General features: G+C 46.7%; 1 protein-coding gene across 2 annotated transcripts; it reads right to left on the bottom strand.

Annotated features, from left to right (window-relative positions):
* Window positions 1-11626: 11626 nt before the first annotated feature.
* LOC143436626 (alpha-1-antitrypsin 1-6-like) lies at window positions 11627-15942 on the bottom strand. Of its 2 annotated transcripts, none has more exons than XM_076920895.1 (4): window positions 15305-15942; window positions 13702-13806; window positions 12690-12843; window positions 11627-11850 (listed from the first exon to the last, which is right to left on the bottom strand). In XM_076920895.1, the coding sequence occupies exons 1-4, from the start codon at window positions 15940-15942 to the stop codon at window positions 11662-11664; spliced, it is 1086 nt and encodes a 361-aa protein (XP_076777010.1). In that variant the 3' UTR covers window positions 11627-11661. The 2 variants fall into 2 exon arrangements, with proteins under 2 accessions (XP_076777010.1, XP_076777009.1); XM_076920894.1 differs by having other exon boundaries at window positions 13702-13975; window positions 15309-15942.
* Between the last annotated feature and the right edge of the window lie 1119 nt (window positions 15943-17061).

The following is a 17061-nucleotide window of genomic DNA, read 5'->3' as shown; positions in this document are numbered from 1 at the left end:
ATTGAGAAGGGAGTAGTTGTGTGTGTGTGTGTGTGTGTGTGTGTGTGTGTGTGTGTGAGAGAGAGAGAGAGAGAGAGAGAGAGAGAGAGAGAGAGAGAGACTGAGACCCACATCAAGTAGAGTACAAGATTCCTAGCCATTCTCTCTGTTGTCCTGCCTCAGAACCCTGTTTTTTAAGTTCCCTTGAACTCTCATAATTCAGAAGATAGCATTTGCTAAGACGAAGCCCCCCATCTGCCAGGATACTCAAAGCTGGATAGGAAAAATGGACAGGCTGCTCACAGTGAGAAAGCAGGCACAGGAAATCCTGGCTGAGGGTTCCTGATCTTGAACAGTTCCCTCAAAGATTCCCAGGGCATTAATACTGACTTTCCCATGGTCATCATCTTTGCTCCCTTCTGTGTTTCTCAGGTAAGAACATTATTTTCTCCCTCTATGTAGAAACACAAGCAGTAACAGATCTGTATTTTGAATAGAGAGAGCAGCAATTCTGACTCATTTGTCTGCTAGGGTGTTCCTTTGTGGATCCCCACAAGAGGCAGTAGTTGTATTTTGCAGGTAAGCCCAGAAAAGTTAGAGTGACTTCTTCAAATTTAACAACATGGAGAAAACGAGGGAGGCGGGCCAAGTTGGGCCACATGGCAAGATTCATGTTCTTTATGCTCTAGTGAACAACTTCTTGGGAACCAGTACATTTTGGGTTACCTCAAGATTGATAGAGAAACAGAACATGGAGGACTGGTGAAGTTCTTGAGTGCTGAACATCTTCATAATCACCAGCTTAGATCGGAGATCTCCACACAGACACCCCCCCCCCCACACACACACCTAGTCCTTTACTTAGTTGAATAGTTTGCCCTGGGGTTTCTTTGGTGTCCAGATTTCCTGAGGATGAAACAGTCAGTTGTTCTCATCTGGCACACCCCTGATTGAGAAAATGCATTTGGGACTCTGTCTCTTTGTAGGAGAGCACTGTGATCCACTAACCAAGGCTGTGAGGTGAGCACAGGGCATGTGCAATCATCTGAACAAATCCTACTCCTAGATGTTGTGCAAATCAGGTTTTCATTATCAAAACAAAATACCCGAGGCAGGTTAGCTTAATGGGGAAAAAAAGAGGCTTACTGATTCAGAGGTTCAAGGGTATGTCCATGGCATTGGCTCAGTTCTGCATATACCTTTCTTGTTGTCAGTGTCCTAAGGCAGCTAGTGATACCAAGTAGCAGGGAGTCTATGTTCACACCTACAAGTCTGGTCCCTCTCCTACTTCTTTTAAAGCCATCAGAATTCAGTCTTGGGAGTTCTGCCCTAACTTATCTTGCCTTGTTCACTCTCTAAAGTTCTCGTCTTTAGACCTTATAGCTCTGTTTGTTTGGGTGATGTTTGTACCATTAACAGATGACTCTGGAGACTCAACTCATCTGTGAGTCTGGTGAGCTGGTAATTGAAGCTAGTTCAGATATCTAGGAGTCATTAAAGAGACAGGGAGTTGGGATAGGCTAGGATGTGGGGCCATTGTCCTAGAGAGGACAAAAGATACGTAAGTTAGAAGAGAGGGATGGAACAGTGGGGTAAGTCTTGATGAAGGACCCTACCAACTAAAAAGGCTAAATATTCAGCACAGGAAACCCTTGGGAGAGGGTGAGGCTCGGGCTTAGTCAGTAAAGTGTTTGCCGAGCAAATGTGATGCCATGAGTTTAGATTCCCAGTAACTATGTTAAAGCTGGGTGTTGTAACACACACCTGTGATTCCAGTACTGGGTGAAGGCAGAGACAGACAGATTCCTGGAGCTCACTGGCTAGCTAGCCTACATGATATTTTCAAGTTCAAGTTCAATCAGAGAGCCCGTATCAAAAAAAAAAAAAAATAAGGTGTAGTGTGATATAGGAAGGCATCTGGTGTCAACCTCTGGCTTCCACATTGCCATGTACACAACTGCATGTAATCACACAACCATAACACACACACACACACACACACACACACACAGAGAGAGAGAGAGAGAGAGAGAGAGAGAGAGAGAGACAGAGAGAGAGACAGAGAGACAGAGAGAGAGAGAGACAGAGAGAGAGACAGAGAAAGAGAGAGACAGAGAGAGACAGAGAGAGAGACAGACAGACCTTGGGAGATGCATAATCAATCAGTTCTAGCAAAGACAAATAGGATCAGACAGCCAGTGCCTGGGAAGCAGGTTAGAGATTATTAGGCCATCTTGGTAAGCTGTTTCCATTTTGGGGCCGCCATCTTGGGTCCTATGTGTTACATCATGGAGGATTGTTGTGGTAGGGGTTTCTGGAGCTGTTTGAACAGATAAGTAGAGACATGGTGATTAGTGATGTCTGCCATGGGCAGGAGGGCAGAAGGACTGGCATATAGACCAGTTCTTGCCATTCACAGAGGCTAGAGCTCTCATGGAGATGAGAAAGTATAGGTTGGGAGATCCTGGAACTTCCCAAGGGCCACTGCACTGGAGTCAACAGGAGAAGTATTTAATAAATCTCATTCTATGTGTTTTATGCTCCATGCCATAAAGAACTCTGCTCTACCATGCCTTCTCCGGGCACTGGTGGGAAGCCATAACCAATTCTCAGCCTGTCCAATGGGAATGAACACCTGATAGCAACTGAGTATTGATTGTGATCTCTATACATGTACACCCACCTGCCTCTGACCTTCACCTGCCTCTGTTTAGTGAACAAACAAGCCTTTGAGCCAGTTGACTGAACCTCACCTGGCTAATCTCAGTGCTGACTCAGGGTGGTTGTCCCCACTGCTTGAGTACCTACTGTGTGCTTGGAGCTTTAGATGTAGCACCATATTTAAAAAACCAACCTCCAACCCTAGAAGGAATTATGAGCACCCCTGCCTTTGTGAAAGGCAAAGAGGAGTTCAAATGAATTACCCAATAAGACACAGCTCACGAGTGGCTGACTCAAGGAATGGACCCCAAACCAAAATGCCTCTTTTTGGATGTCCTTATTTGGGCAATACCATTGGGTGGCCAAAGTCAGTCATGATAATAATTCCATGCTTACTGCCTTAGTCCTGAACATGAGTTTCCCTTCAGATCCCAGGGGATGACACTCATCTATTCCTTCATTCCTCCCAAGGCAGATGTTAGTACATGCTCATTTCCCAGGTTCCTAACTTTGCAAGAGGGACCTCCTTTCCCTAAACTCTACTGAACTTCTCCTTACATGCATCTTCAAGTTCAAGGACAAAGATATGCTTAGGACATGTTAGTCTCCAGGTTCCTCCTTTTCTGAAGACTGTGTTACTGTGCTGTGGTGGCCACAATGGAATACCACAAACTGGGTGGCTCCCTACCTGGAATTCATTTCTTTGTACAGTTCCATAGGGCGGACATGCTATTGGCAGAATTCATTCCTCATCCTTGTCTCCTTGGCTGTCAGGTAGTCATCTTCATGTTCACATCCCATTGTGATCCCTCGGTAGCCTCAGCTGACATCCACTGTGTGTTCAAGTGGCTTAGCCAGGTCCATGCCTTCTCATCCAAATTTCCTTTTTTTTAAAATAAGAATACAGATTACATTAAATGTACCCAACACACTCATTTTCACTTGATTACTTCTGTGAAGACCCTGGTTCCAAAATACCTCCCTTTTTCTGTGTTACTGAAGGTAAGAATTTCAACATATGAAATATAATTCAATCCATGTCAGCACCTGTCAGAACCTGTCTCTTCATGTGTAGTATGACAAGGGATTTTATATTATTATGGACATTTCCAAATGTTTAACCATAAGTTCACCCACATTGTGGACCACCCAATGTAGGCACCCGTGGACAGTGCACAACCTGTATCACTGTCCATGGTGATCTCCAGGACAACCCTCTGAACAAATAATAGGACAGTAAAAAAGGCTACAAAACCCTGTCTCTCATTACAAAGACATTTGTAATTCAGAATCATTCACTGAACCTTTATGGCTCTCACACAGTGTACACAGTGTGCAACCCTGGACTGGCACATACACAGCACAAGATGTGTGAGAAGATGTGTAATTTGGTGTGAGAAACTCAATGGATGACAACTTGGTTGACCTAAATGACTTAATTGGCCTAATTTCTGGGAATATTGACTAGCAATCACCTACAAAAATTGTCCAAACAGAGCGGATGCCCACCAGGAAGAAATACCCCTTTAGAAGCAATTTTCATGGTACAGCCAGTAAAGTGGTTCTATTAATTATGATTCTCTATGGCGACTCTGGGGATGACAACCCTTGCCATTTCCTCAGGAGCTTTGCTCTCACTAACTGTCCTAGTTTTTGTCCATCCCCTCATGTAACCACAGAGACTAAAGCTGTGTATTGGATGGTGGATGTAGCTCAGGGGGAGAGAACTGCATGTTGAAGTCCCTTGTTCCATCCCCCAAATAAAAGCCTATATGTTTGTGGAGGATTGAGCAGGATTACTGTGGAAAATAAAAAAGAAAGTGAGGTGATTTAGCTAAGGAGATGAACAAAACAACCGTATGAAGGTAGTGACTGGGCCCTGTCGGTGCCTCCCTAGCCTGAAGTGTAGGTTAATATTAACAGGCTCAAGGTGATGTGAGGTTGTGCAATCGAGGGCTTGGCCACCAGCTCCCATGTTTGGTCCCACCATTCACCTCATCTCCTGGACCTCAGTTGCTCTCCATGTAATGCCCAGGATGGGGGATGTCAGTTCTGGGCAGCGGAGTGTCACCACCTGCTGTGATGATGTCACTCTGAACTAAGCATGTCAGCTGGTGTCTCAGAATATCAGTGTCTTTCCATGCAGGCTGTGAGTGTTGGGGGCAAAGGACTTCTGAATTTGTGTCAGTATCTCTGAGCACAGGAACATGCACGCAGGCAGAAAAACCATGTGTACAGTGGGTGGGAGGTCTGGAGTCTACACACACACACACACACACACACACACACACACACCACTTAAAAATAATAAAAAAACTGTTGGGGGCTGGGGGAGACAGGGTTTCTCTGTGTAGCCCTGGCTATCCTGGATCTCACTTTGTTGACCAGGTTGGCCTTGAACTCAGAGATCTGCCTGCCTCTGCCTCCTGAGTACAGCATTGTCTGAGTGTCTCCATTTCAAGATCAGAGGTGGTTTGAAGGAGTTGCCTCCATGGTCAGGACACTTGAGGAACAATGTATTCTCTTTTTCCACTTGGATGGGAAAGGCTCTGAGAAGTCCTTTAGTGAAGACTAATTCAAAATTCTCCAAAAATACCTGACCTGGCCCCAGGACCCTCTCTTGGTAACCTGATGAAGTTAGGTCCTGCAGGTCAAGCTCTCATTTGGGTAAGAAGAGAACTGCCTCCTTGAGCATCCTGATCTTCGGAGTATCCCTCCTCCTCAAGCATCCTTCCTCCTGGAGGATTCCTCCTCCCAGAGTATCCTTCTTCCTGGAGTATCCTTCCTCCTGGAGTATCCCTCCTCCTGGAGTATCCCTCCTCCTGGAGTATCCCTCCTCCTGGAGTATCTCTCCTCCTGGAGTATCCCTCTTCCTGGAGTATCCCTCCTCCTGGAGTATCCCTCTTCCTGGAGTATCCCTTTTCCTGAAGTATTCCTGGCCCCCTGGAGTATCCTGGCCCCTCTGCCCTTTATTTCCCCAGCAACCCTTTCATTTACTTCTTAAATTTATGTTACTTTTTTTTTAATGTTAGAGAAGGAAGTGACATGGTATGTTTCCACCCTGGCATAGTCTCCACTGCTGTGAGAGAACTGCCTGTTCACCATCCTCAAACCTGGCTAATCCACCTCTGCCCTCTTCCTGCCCAATTGTCCTCCCAGATCACTTACACAGATCACTTTTTTTATCCACTGTGGGTCTCAGATACCATCTTAGCAGTGGGCAAAGGGACCACCAACGGCTGTTTTTTCTGACCGCTGCATCTGAGCAGGCTCCTGGCCTTGACACTCCCCACATCCTGCAGAGCATGCTGCCCCATGGGACTGATCACCTTCCCTCTCGACATGCACTGGCTGTATGTGCCGGAATCCCGCAGCCACATCCTTTCTATAAATATGTATTTTTGTTTGTCTTGTTCCTGGTGGCACATGAGTGCCTGGCACATAATACATGCTCAGTGAACAGTTGGCAAGTGAATTAGCATGTGTGCTCACAGAAGAAACATCCATGCACTCTTTCTTTTCACTAGACTTTCTTTAGCTTTTTAGCAATCTTCCCATATTAGCCGCCACAAGAACTGTTTATAAAATCTTGCATGTGTATGTGGCACGTATGTTTGAGAGTGGGCATGCATGTGGTATATGTATGAAAGTCGGAGGACAACCCCAAGTGTCTCTTCTTTCTCTTCTTACCTTCTACCTTGTTTGAAACACTGTCTTTTATAAGCTGCTGTAAGTTTAGGGGGCTCTCAAGGTTCTAGGGATCTCTTGGCCTCCAGTTCCTATCTTGTAGTAGGAATGTTGGCATTCTAGCCAAGCATGCTACCACATATGGCTCTTATATGGGTTCTGGAAACACAAACTGGGCTCCTCATGGCTGCATGGGAGTCTCTTCACTCACTCATCCTTCTCCCCAGCCTCACACAGAGCCTTGTAAAAATGTTGTATCACGTTTCAGTTCAGGGATGTCCTGAGTTATAAAAAAAAAAAAAAGGATTCCATGTGGATTTTCCCCTCTTTGAGTGGTGGTGAATGGGATGGAATGCCATGTTGTGTGCTAACTGTCCTGTGTGGTAAATTCCCAGGCACGGGCTTCCTGAGTTGAAAGGTCTCCCTTTCAACTGAAAGGTGGTTTTCTCTTACTTTTAATAGATCTTACCAAGTTGTCTTCTGATGAGCCTGCAGAGATTTCCCTTGCTTCACACAGCAGGACAGGGTCTGTTTTCTCACCTGCTCATAGTACTGGACACCAATGCCATGTATCTGTGCTGACTGGGAAGGTGGATGTTTTAGTTAGGGTTTTACTGCTGTGAACAGATACCATGACCAAGGCAACTCTTATAAAGGACAATATTTAATTGGGGCTGGCTTACAGGTTCAGAGGTTCAGTCCATTATCATCAAGGTAGGAGCATGGCGGCATCCAGGCAGGCATGATGCAGGAGGAATTGAGAGTTCCACATCTTCATCTGAAGGCTGCTAGCAGAATACTGGCTTCCAGGCAGCTAGGGTAAGGGTCTTAAGCCCACACCCACAGTGACCCACCTATTCCAACAAGGCCACACCTCCTAATAGTGCCACTTCCTGGGCCAAGCATATACAAACCATCGTAGTGGACAATGGCAGGCTCTTAACTGGATTTACTTTTTTTTTTTTTAATGGCAAAATGTTAAGAAGTCTTACAAATTTCCACTGGCCATTTCTGTTCATTTTTCTTTCTTTCTTTTATTATTATTATTATTTTTTTTTAAGTTTGCTTTCTTCTATCAATCATTTGCTGGGTTTTCTTCTCAAGGCTTTGTTTATGACATTTCATTTTTCTTTATTTATATTTGAATCTCACATATTTTACTGTGAAACGTAAAACACTATTTTACAATAGCCTACAGTGTCTCCTTGTCAATGAAAGTATCCTTGAGGCACCTTCATTCCTATCATGTCTTGGTTGACCCTTTCTATCCGACTGCTCTTCTTCCTCCTTTCCTGACTCTAAGCCCTCCTACCTCCAGTATTTCCCAGTTCACTCTCATACCATATGTGTGCTCTAACCTGCACTCCTTCTCTCCCTTAAAGCCTCTGTTTCCCTCTCATGGTCCCATTCTAGGTTCCTGGTGTCCACATCCTTGGGGATCAGTCTGTAGGCACTGGACGACAGTGTGTGCGATGATGTTGGTAGAATGTTCTAGAAGGCTTCTGGATTTTAGCTCCCTTACTGATCATTTATCTGTTTGTTGGTTAATTATTGATTGTTGTCCTACTATGATGACAGACAGAGTAGCCCACCAGTCTGTCCACTCTGCTCAGCCTCTGTCAGGAGCTGTGATGTTTGGTACATACATAATGTACGATGGCTGTTCTGTCATGGTGAGCTGAACGGCACTAATCCCTGCTTTGTAAAGTCAAACAGCAATTCTTTTGATGATTTCTGGGGATTGTCTTATTCAGAAAGGCTGTGTCTTCTTAGTAGCTCTCTACGTTTAGATGGGCTGTGTTTCTCTGTCTGCCTTGAAGGTTAGTCCTTACCACCTGAACTGTGCCTCTTCTTGGGGAGCTCCCTTGCCAGCCTTGTTTAGTTCTCTGATCTTATTCTGGCACTGCCAGCGTCTTCTTTGACTGTCTTGCTCCAGTGCATCTCTAAAGACTCCATAAGGTACCCTAGCTTACCTCCAGATGGTCCTTCTGCCATGGCTGCCTTTCATGTCTGATACTCTGTAAATATCTAAAGTGAGGTGAGATACACAGCAGTAGAAACAGGTCAGGGGACCAGGAAGGCACCAAAGGTGAAGGATGGGGTCATGGATCCAGATAAGAAAGGGGAAGGAGGGGGACAGAAGGGCAGCCAGGTTATCTGAGGAGTTAATGAACACACCTACCCCCCTTTTCTGGAGTTCCCAGCAGGAGATCAAAGGGTCCCTGGGACAGTAGGATGGGCCCAGAAAGCAAAGGAGTGAGAGGATCTTGGACTGTTGCCAGAAGCAGTTTTGGGAGCTATGTTTTTATCAGCCATGACTGGTGAACGCGTTAGGGTTCATTCAGTCCCAGTCGAGGTGTGGGTATATGGCTGGGCTTAGATTCCAGAGGTATTGCTTAGGGGACAGCTAAGGCATGTACAAGAGGAGCAGGTGCCCTGTGTGCCCCAGACCCTCTGCCAACAGAGACCCAGGATCAGTCAGCCTAGGTCTGGGAGGGTGCTGTAAGTTGGAGCAGGTCACTAGGTCATCATGCCCAGCACTCCCTATAGGCCCACTATGTGCTGAGAGCTCAGACAAAGGCTATGTTCCTTCTCTGGCTCTGTCACAGCTGAAGCTGGACTCTTCAGAGTCCCTCTTGTACGAAGTGTGCTGAACTAAGTGGGTGGCTGGCAACTCCCCCACACCCTCACCCTGCATGGGCTCAGGAGGAGGCTGGTGAAAGACATACTAATCAGGATTTCCAAGGCCAGCAGGAGACATGTGGGCTGGATGTTCGGCACCAACTGTCCCTCGTGCTGTAGCTCTGGGGAATGACGGAGTGGGAATTGAGCATTCAGTCACTATGTGCCCAGGGGACTGTTGGTGAAGGAGAACCTTGTGAGCCTGGCCATGTGCCACTGTGACCAGATGAGGCCTGGCTGTTCTCTAGGTTTGGTCTAGTAGAAGCAGCTAGAATATTTGAAATCAGGGAAGGGAGAGAGTCCTCAAGGAGCCGCTAAGAGTAGAACAAGAAGTTCACTAACATCTGGGGCCTGTGGCTGTGCCTGAGCCATGGTGTCTTGAGTAAGAGCTCACTGCCTACCGTCACTGTGTGGGCTTCCACTTCTGCCCTGGGAGGTCTCACACAAGGACCTGGCACAGGTGCCTTGTAGTCTGCTTGGCAACAGAGAAGAGATAGGTCAAGTGCCTAATGCCACAGAAGGAGTCCTTGGTATGGCTGAGAAAAAGACAGTTGGTGTCCATTCCAGGAAAGGGGAGCTTTGCCTTGAGGGTGGAGAGAGTAAAGACCCTTCATCCTGACATGTCCACGAGCTCCAGGTATCATGCCTCCTGGACAGATGCAGCATGCTCTTTGACACAAATATAGGTATGCACAAAGACTGACAATGACAGAAGCACACACATACACAGACACACACACACACAGACACACACACACAGAGACACAGCACATACAGATATGCCTATAGGAACACACACACACACATACACATCAACGTGGAAACCTCTCTCATTGGAGGTCACACAAACACAACAGGGAACACACTGACTTTCTCCACAAAGCTCTAGTTCTGGCACAGAGGGCAAAGCTGTTCAAATAATGATGCAGGCTGCCACCCGGTGACCTTGCTCTGTAATCATGTCCAATGTCAAGGACAGTGGTTTATTCCTGGATGCCAGTGACAGCTGCGAGGATCAGGGAAGCATCGTGTTCTAAACTCAAGGCCAGAGTGCTCCAGCATGAGACATTTTGAGACAATACCCAGACTGACATAAAGTTTGGACAAATGCTGAACTTTAGCTCACCACAAAACCCTAACCACCAGCTTTTCCTTGTGTCCAGGTGAGCAGCTTCATAACCACTGGCAAGTGACAGCTCAGTTTGGCTTGCTTGGTTTCGGTTTACTAATGAAGAGAATGGTGCCTCGTTTCTCATCAGATCTATGAAGTGCTACTATGGAAATTCAGGGAAAGAATGGTCTCAAGTACCTCCTTGGGGGTGGGGGGGATCTGACTCCCAGTGGATACTCTCAACAGAAGGACATCATCCCTCACATGACACATGGGCTACTGAGATGGAAAAAAATACCATACCAAATCAAAATAGACTTTATCATCTCCAAGAGGAATACGGAGGCTCTGGGTGTGATGACTTCACAGAGGTCACACATCTGGTATGTGTCAGTCTCAACCAGAACCCAGGTCCTGATACCCTTCAGTCCAGAGCTAGTGCAGCCGTTATGATGGTCTCAGCTTTGGTGAAGTTGGGGGAGGTTGGAGGCACTAGGGCATTGGTATAAGGAGAAGTGTTGCTTTCAGAGAAATACGTGGCGTGTGTTAATTACTGTGTCCTGTGAAATCACACAACTATGAAGTTTTTAAATCTAAAATGTAACAATCTTATGATTCAAGCCAGTGCTTTCTGTCCATATTTATTCAGGGGGTCGGGATTGGGGCAGGGCTGGGAAGAGGGGATCTTCAGATGAGCTTGAAGTGGACAGCACTCTCACAGCACAGAAGTGTTCTGGGCAGTAGGTGCATTTCCTGGGAGGGGGATTCTGGCTGCTGCAGGCAGTAAGTGAGGCTGAGGGCTGAGGAGGATGGAGCAGACTGCCTGGCCCTGATGACAAGGTGATTCCTGAGATCTACTACAAGACCCTAGATTTATATTTATTCTTGGAATAGTACATTGAGATCTTGGAGATGGGGTAGGGGCAGGTGCATATGACTTCAGGAAGGTCTCAGGGGGACCCAAGGAAAGGAAAGGTGTCATTCTCATGTAGGTCTCTATCCTTATGCCCTTTTAGAGCCATCATGGTCAGTGAGGATAAGGGGAATAAAGTAGGTGGCTTTCTGCCCAGTGGCCTGGTTAGCAGGAGAAGCTAGAGGGAAATCACCCAGAGTCCTCTCTGTTCATCGGAGGATGTGTGAGTCTTCTCTGGCAGAGAAGAAGTGACAGTGACAGAGGCTGCGGCCCTGCTCCAGGCCTGAAGAGAAAAGAGTTCTACCAACTATTTCCTTCAGCCATTCTCAGGAAAGTCCTGGTGAGATGAAGAGGCCAGGCCCAGTGAGATGACACAGTACAACCAGAAGGGGACATGGCCCTCTCCCTTCAGTGCTGGAGATGGGACATCATGAGGATCCCCTAAACAAAGATGCAGAAGACGCTGTGACCTGGAGACCCCACATACCTCAGGGGACAGAGGAAGACACAGACACCACAAGGAGAGGGATTTGCTGGTTGCACTCAGGCATGGGTGAAACTACCCTGTGTTTAATGTCAGCAAGAAGGGGACACGGCTCTCAGGAGAGAGGCTGATTCCCAAGAGCGGTTAGTTTTTGGGATTTACCACTCTGCCTAAAAAGAGGGGGGCATCATTTTTTGTATCCTGGATGAAGATTAGGAAAGGTCTGTTGAACTGAACATGACCCACATCAACCGATCCGTCATTTTTAAAGCATATGCTTTTACCGGGTTTTGACCACTTATCCTCGTGGGTCAGCATGGCCTTACTTATCACCTGTAGGAAGAGAAGCAGAAGCATGTGAGAAGCAGGCAACACCTGCCCTGGCCTAGGGTAAGATCACATATGGAACTTACAAGGGAAGACCCTCCAATGGTTTGTATCTACCCTTTATGGTACCGCCCCACCCTCAGCCTGCTCCAAGGTGGTGACTCAAAGCCCCTCCCCCCCCAGCCTTTGTCTGCTTTGGCCCATTCCCTTTCATGTTCCTTTCCTGACTCCATCTCTCATAGCCTTAGATGCATTTCATAGTGGGAAGGCCGTTCGCATTTTATGTCCTTTGCGAAAGGATCCCTTTCCAGTGCGTAGCTGTGAGCTCTTTGGGGATAGGGTTTCTGAAGATTGCCTTGAGTCCAGACACCAAGGATGCCCATCCTGCACTACCTTTCATTTCCCTGAACTAGTGGTATCTTTGGAAAACTCAATGATACTTCTGACTCTTGAGTTGCTCTAAATGACATGCTTTTGCTTCTCTTCCTACAGGTGGTAAGACCATGCTGAGCGTCGATAATGTCCCAGCTCAGTGAGCCCAGCCCTCTCTGTATGAATATAGGAAAATTGAACCCCAAGGTCTCAATTGGCCTGGGCAACTGTGAGACTGAGGGTCAGGGAGGTCATTCAGGAGAGCTACTTTTATTATCTGAAGCACAAGAATCTCCCTGTTGCAGCCTTGACCTCTGACCTCATCCTCCAGATAAATCCCAAAGGTCCCTCTGGAGGCTCTCAGCCTTGCCTTGGTCTGTATGCTTTCTGCTAGCTGTCCCTAACCTCACTTCTGAGCTGCACCTCTACCCTATTTGGCTCAGACACAGGAACATCACTGTGAGGTGACTTACCTTTAAGGACTTCGGAAGTGTGTCATTCATGACCGATGAGCTGTCACTGTTGGTGACACCGTTGAAAGCATAGGTGATTCCTAGTAGGCTCATCACTGACTCCAAGTCATGGGTCTCAGACAATGACAGTTCTGGTGTCTCTAAATCAACCATCCTGGTGTGTAGAAAAGGAAGCTTTTCTTTAGTGTGGAAGAACCAATACCTTTGTCTCGGTAGTCCCTAAAATGTCATCTTCTCAGAGAAGCCCTTCATGCAGACTCAGGGTGTTCACATGGAACCATATTCCTGCAGTGTTTGGTCACCCCTCTTACTCAGCCAGATATTCCCCCCAAGACTCGACTCTCAAGAGGGTAGGAGTCAGTTCAGCCGAGTAGAACGGCTAATTAGTGAGGGCCTAGGGTTTACTCGGGCCTGCCTGAGTGTCCCTGTGTTTCATGTAGCCCGTGTCATGCCACAGGTAGCAAGGCCCAGACTTGTTTACAGAGCACCAGAAGCACTGATTTGTGGAGCATGGCTCTAGGGACCCAATAAACACCATGCAAGAGTGTCAGAAGAATTGAGTCTCTTAGAGTCATGCTCTGGGCTCTCTTTCCTAAGGTTTTCCATACAGGCTCCTCCCCTGTCACCAAAACACCCTCCTGGACTGTCCACCTTAACTCTAACCTTTAATGTGGCCAGGGTCTGAGCACCGTCTCTCTCTTCTTGGCTCAGCCATAATATACACTACATGTACACATAATATACAACTGTGGCCCCTGCTCTGGCCTCTGCATCTCTTTATGGAGTATGTCCCTATGGGGTGTGATACCCCAAGGGCAACATGTTTACCTCTTTATATTGAACAGTGTTTTTGTCAATAAACCTGGCCTGCATTACTGAAACGAATGTGGAGTCTGCTTGAAAGCTCAAAGTGTCTGTGGCCCCAGCTTCTGGCCAGTCTTTTAGGGCCTTTGCTATTTAATGATCAGAGATTGGGTGCCTCTGGGTAGTTCCTGGGACTGGGGAAAATCACCTTAGTGATAATTGTCGTCTCATCCGGCGGAAGTGTGGGTAAGTCAGCCTCTGTTCCACCTTCTTCATCTTCCCTATGTCAGGTAAGATGAAGTAGGTTGTGAAGCTGCCCGCAAGCAGAGAATACACCAGCACCGTGCTAGACAGGTCCTCGACTCGGAACAAGTGATTCAAGTCCACGGTATGGATCGTCGGTACCTTTGTTGCCATTCCGTATCCTAAGTGGTAGTCCTTCACTTTGAGGAACCGGCAGCCATAGTTGCTGATAATTTTGGCTGGAGAGGATGAAGAAGGGTGTCAGACAGGGATGGGTCTAGGTCTGTGTGAATAAATCAAATGAAAAGCGCCCAGAGCCTCCTGGATATAATATGGCACTAGAACTTTGTGAGAGTCACTTGAAGTTGGAATGTGTGTAGAATCTGGGTATATTCTGGTAGATTCCAAAGGTAAAGCACCTTAGGAAAAGGTTTAATATTCTATTTTAATATTAAATACTTTTATTTCATTTAAATGTTAAATAAAAATATGTTATGTTTATTTAATGGTTCCTCCAGGGATGCTAATGCAAATGGGCAGAGGTCCCTAAGTCACATGTGTACTCCTTTCTTTTGGAGGCTCCTTGTCCTTTGTTGACAATGGTTTAGTCTATATTCAAGGCAAACCTTTATGGTACCTTGAGTCCTTTCCTGAGCCCACAGATCCAGTGCACATGCATGGGCAGCCTCCCTGATACTACATAAGATGATGGCCATTTTGGCCATCAGATTAAGAAGGTGCTTTGGGAACCTACTGTTGAGGTCATCAGAATGAGAAGACCCCTCAGAGTCCCTGGCCCCATGTTCTCATTGGAAAAGAAGGGACCATGGGAAGGGATTGAAGCTGTGGTCTGCTTGCTGCACCCGGCAGGACTTTGCCCAGGGGAAAGGGCACTCTGGTGAAGAGGAGCAGCCCTTAGCCTTGACTTCTTCCCCAGGCTATAGACTTTCTGGGGACCAGCTGCTCCTGACCTTACCAGTTCCCAGCAGGACCTGGTCATACTTGGGGTCGACTTTAGTTGATCAAGTATATATACTCCACAAAGTTCCATGCACTGTGCAACCTCATTAATTCTTTCATTACCTCAGAGCAGCGGGCTACCTTTGTGAAATGGACAGTCATAGCACAAACAGATAAAATGGCTTGTCCAGTGTAGACAGGAAATGACTGATGGAAGCCACACTTGAAGCCAATGTTTTCAGACTCCAAAGCTGACCTGCTCTATAGTGCTTACTGTTTCAGAGCCTATGGAAACTGCCCTATGTATACTGAGCTCTCATTTGTCTTAGAAAATACTACATATTCTCGTTGTATTCACACAGATTTCAAAAGAGCATTTATATAGAGAATGATTCGTCAAGCCCAGCCTAGGAGTTACTTTAATACATCATCCTCCAAACTCAACGACTGCTGGAAATTGTTGTGCTGTTTAATAGTGAAAGACTGAAGAAGATGTATGTATGCATTCTACCCTCCTACATCTTGGGATTCCAAGGAGACATAACATTGGAATGTGAGCATCTATTTTGATAAATCCCCTGGAGCCAGCTCAGCCAAGTGATACACCCTTACCATTCAAGATAATGTAGTTCACCACAGCCAGAAACGTATCACTCTCCAGATTCTTGACGATGTCTCCTATTTCCTTCTTGCTTTTCTCCATCATGTAATTGTTGATCTGTGTCTTGGCCCTACTGCTGTCTGTGAAGTTGATGGAGATGACGTCAGAGTGGTACAGGTCCTTGACTCCTTCCACAAATTTGTTTTCTGGTGTCAGGCCCTGGTGGATAAACACACTGCTACCACTTTTTAGTGGTGAAAACTCTTCAGGCTTGTGGAGGGCACGGAGCAGATACCGGAAACACTTGTGGATCTCCGCTTCAGGCAAGCCTGTCTTGTTGAGCCTTAGAGCCTCCAAGATGTGTTTGCTCAAGTTACCTTTGGCTCCCAGGGACAGCATTGAGAGAGCAGCAATGACTCTAATAGGAGAGAATAAGATATTTCCATTTCCTGACCGCTGGGCCATCTCTTTGAACAAGGTGATGGAGACATTGCAAATGGTGAGAACCACCTTCCGGCACTGGAAGTGATCAATGCTTGGGTCTTCATAGAGTTCTTCATATAAATATGAAGTCTTGGTTATGGGAAGCGGACAGCACAGGCCTACTAGCAAGAGGAGTCCATGGAAGAAAAAGGGTGCCGTCATCCTGCAAGATGGAGGAACACAGCCCACAGTCAGAGCCATGACAACTTCCACTAACCAATGATTGGTATGTGTAAAAACAACCAGTTTCCTATTCCTGTGCTGTGCACCCAACCTGGGCCAGGTACTTTCTATAGCCTCATTATTAAAAGACCCACTGATACCTCTCGGGGCAAGTCATGTCTTCCTGGTCTGTACTTCCCTGATATATAAAAAGTATTTTGCCTTCCTGTCCCAGTCCCAGCTGGGGAGCTACACAGTTCTCCACTCCTTGATGAGAGCATAATAGGCCAGAGGGGTTAAAGAATATGTTTAAGGTTCATGAGCAGGGACTTCGGCAGAGCCAGGTCCCATACACAGCAGGCTGACTGGGTCCTACTCCACTCCCATCAACAATAATTCAATGCAAGAGAAACTTCCCCGTTTAACAAAAAGCCATGCCACTGGAACCCATGTGACCTGTAATGAAGATCACTTTCTGAGCTTTATTTTACAAACAGAAACATAGCGGAATTAGTTATAGAAATACAGACATGGTTACTGGTACCTGGATATGATCTTGGGGGATGTCTGTAGGTTTGGCAAGCTTCAGCCTTTAGGACCAGCTTGAGTGCCGTGAAGTCGGAATCAGAACAGGAGCTTAAATGAGAAAGGGGGTGGAGGGGTTGGAAGGGCAACAGCTCGGGAGTTAACGAGCATATCTTCCCTTGTAGATCAGAAATTCTTCCCAGGTGATCAAGGGCAGTTTGCCCCGGGGCAGATAGAAGAGGCCTAGGGTTCTGCGCTGTCCATAGAGAGTCTTGGGGAACAGACTTCTAAGGGTTGCAGTAACATTTTTCTCTTCTTAGAGATTTTTGTGTGGAGTTGTGTAAGTTTGTGTAACAAGCAAAGGTTGAGGTCTGTGGATTTGGGTAAAGGGGCCTGGAACCGGGTACAGAAGGATGCCCAAGCTGAGAATATATTGGGTGTGGGGATGGGGGAGATGGATAGGACTATCTGAGGTGTCTCCTTAGTCCCCTCTACCCCAGGTAGAGCCACACAAAGATAAGAGATCCAGAGCCAGCCCAGGACCTCCCCAAAGAGGGAAAAACACCACGTCAGCCCGACCCAGTATTCAGTAGT

This window comes from Arvicanthis niloticus, chromosome 23 (genome assembly GCF_011762505.2).
Source record: "Arvicanthis niloticus isolate mArvNil1 chromosome 23, mArvNil1.pat.X, whole genome shotgun sequence".
Taxonomy (NCBI): Eukaryota; Metazoa; Chordata; class Mammalia; order Rodentia; family Muridae; genus Arvicanthis; species Arvicanthis niloticus.
Note: the sequence above shows the minus strand (reverse complement) of the source record. Positions and strands in the feature narration are given on the sequence as shown.

Excerpts from the sequence above, each read along its gene's own strand:
- LOC143436626 (XM_076920894.1), bottom strand. The coding sequence starts at position 15,942 with ATGACGGCACCCTTTTTCTTCCATGGACTCCTCTTGCTAGTAGGCCTG. Across the intron at positions 13,976-15,308 it reads GAACTACATTATCTTGAATG|CCAAAATTATCAGCAACTAT; the intron begins GTAAGGGTGTAT and ends CATCCTCTCCAG. Across the intron at positions 11,851-12,689 it reads CACTTCCGAAGTCCTTAAAG|GTGATAAGTAAGGCCATGCT; the intron begins GTAAGTCACCTC and ends CTCTTCCTACAG.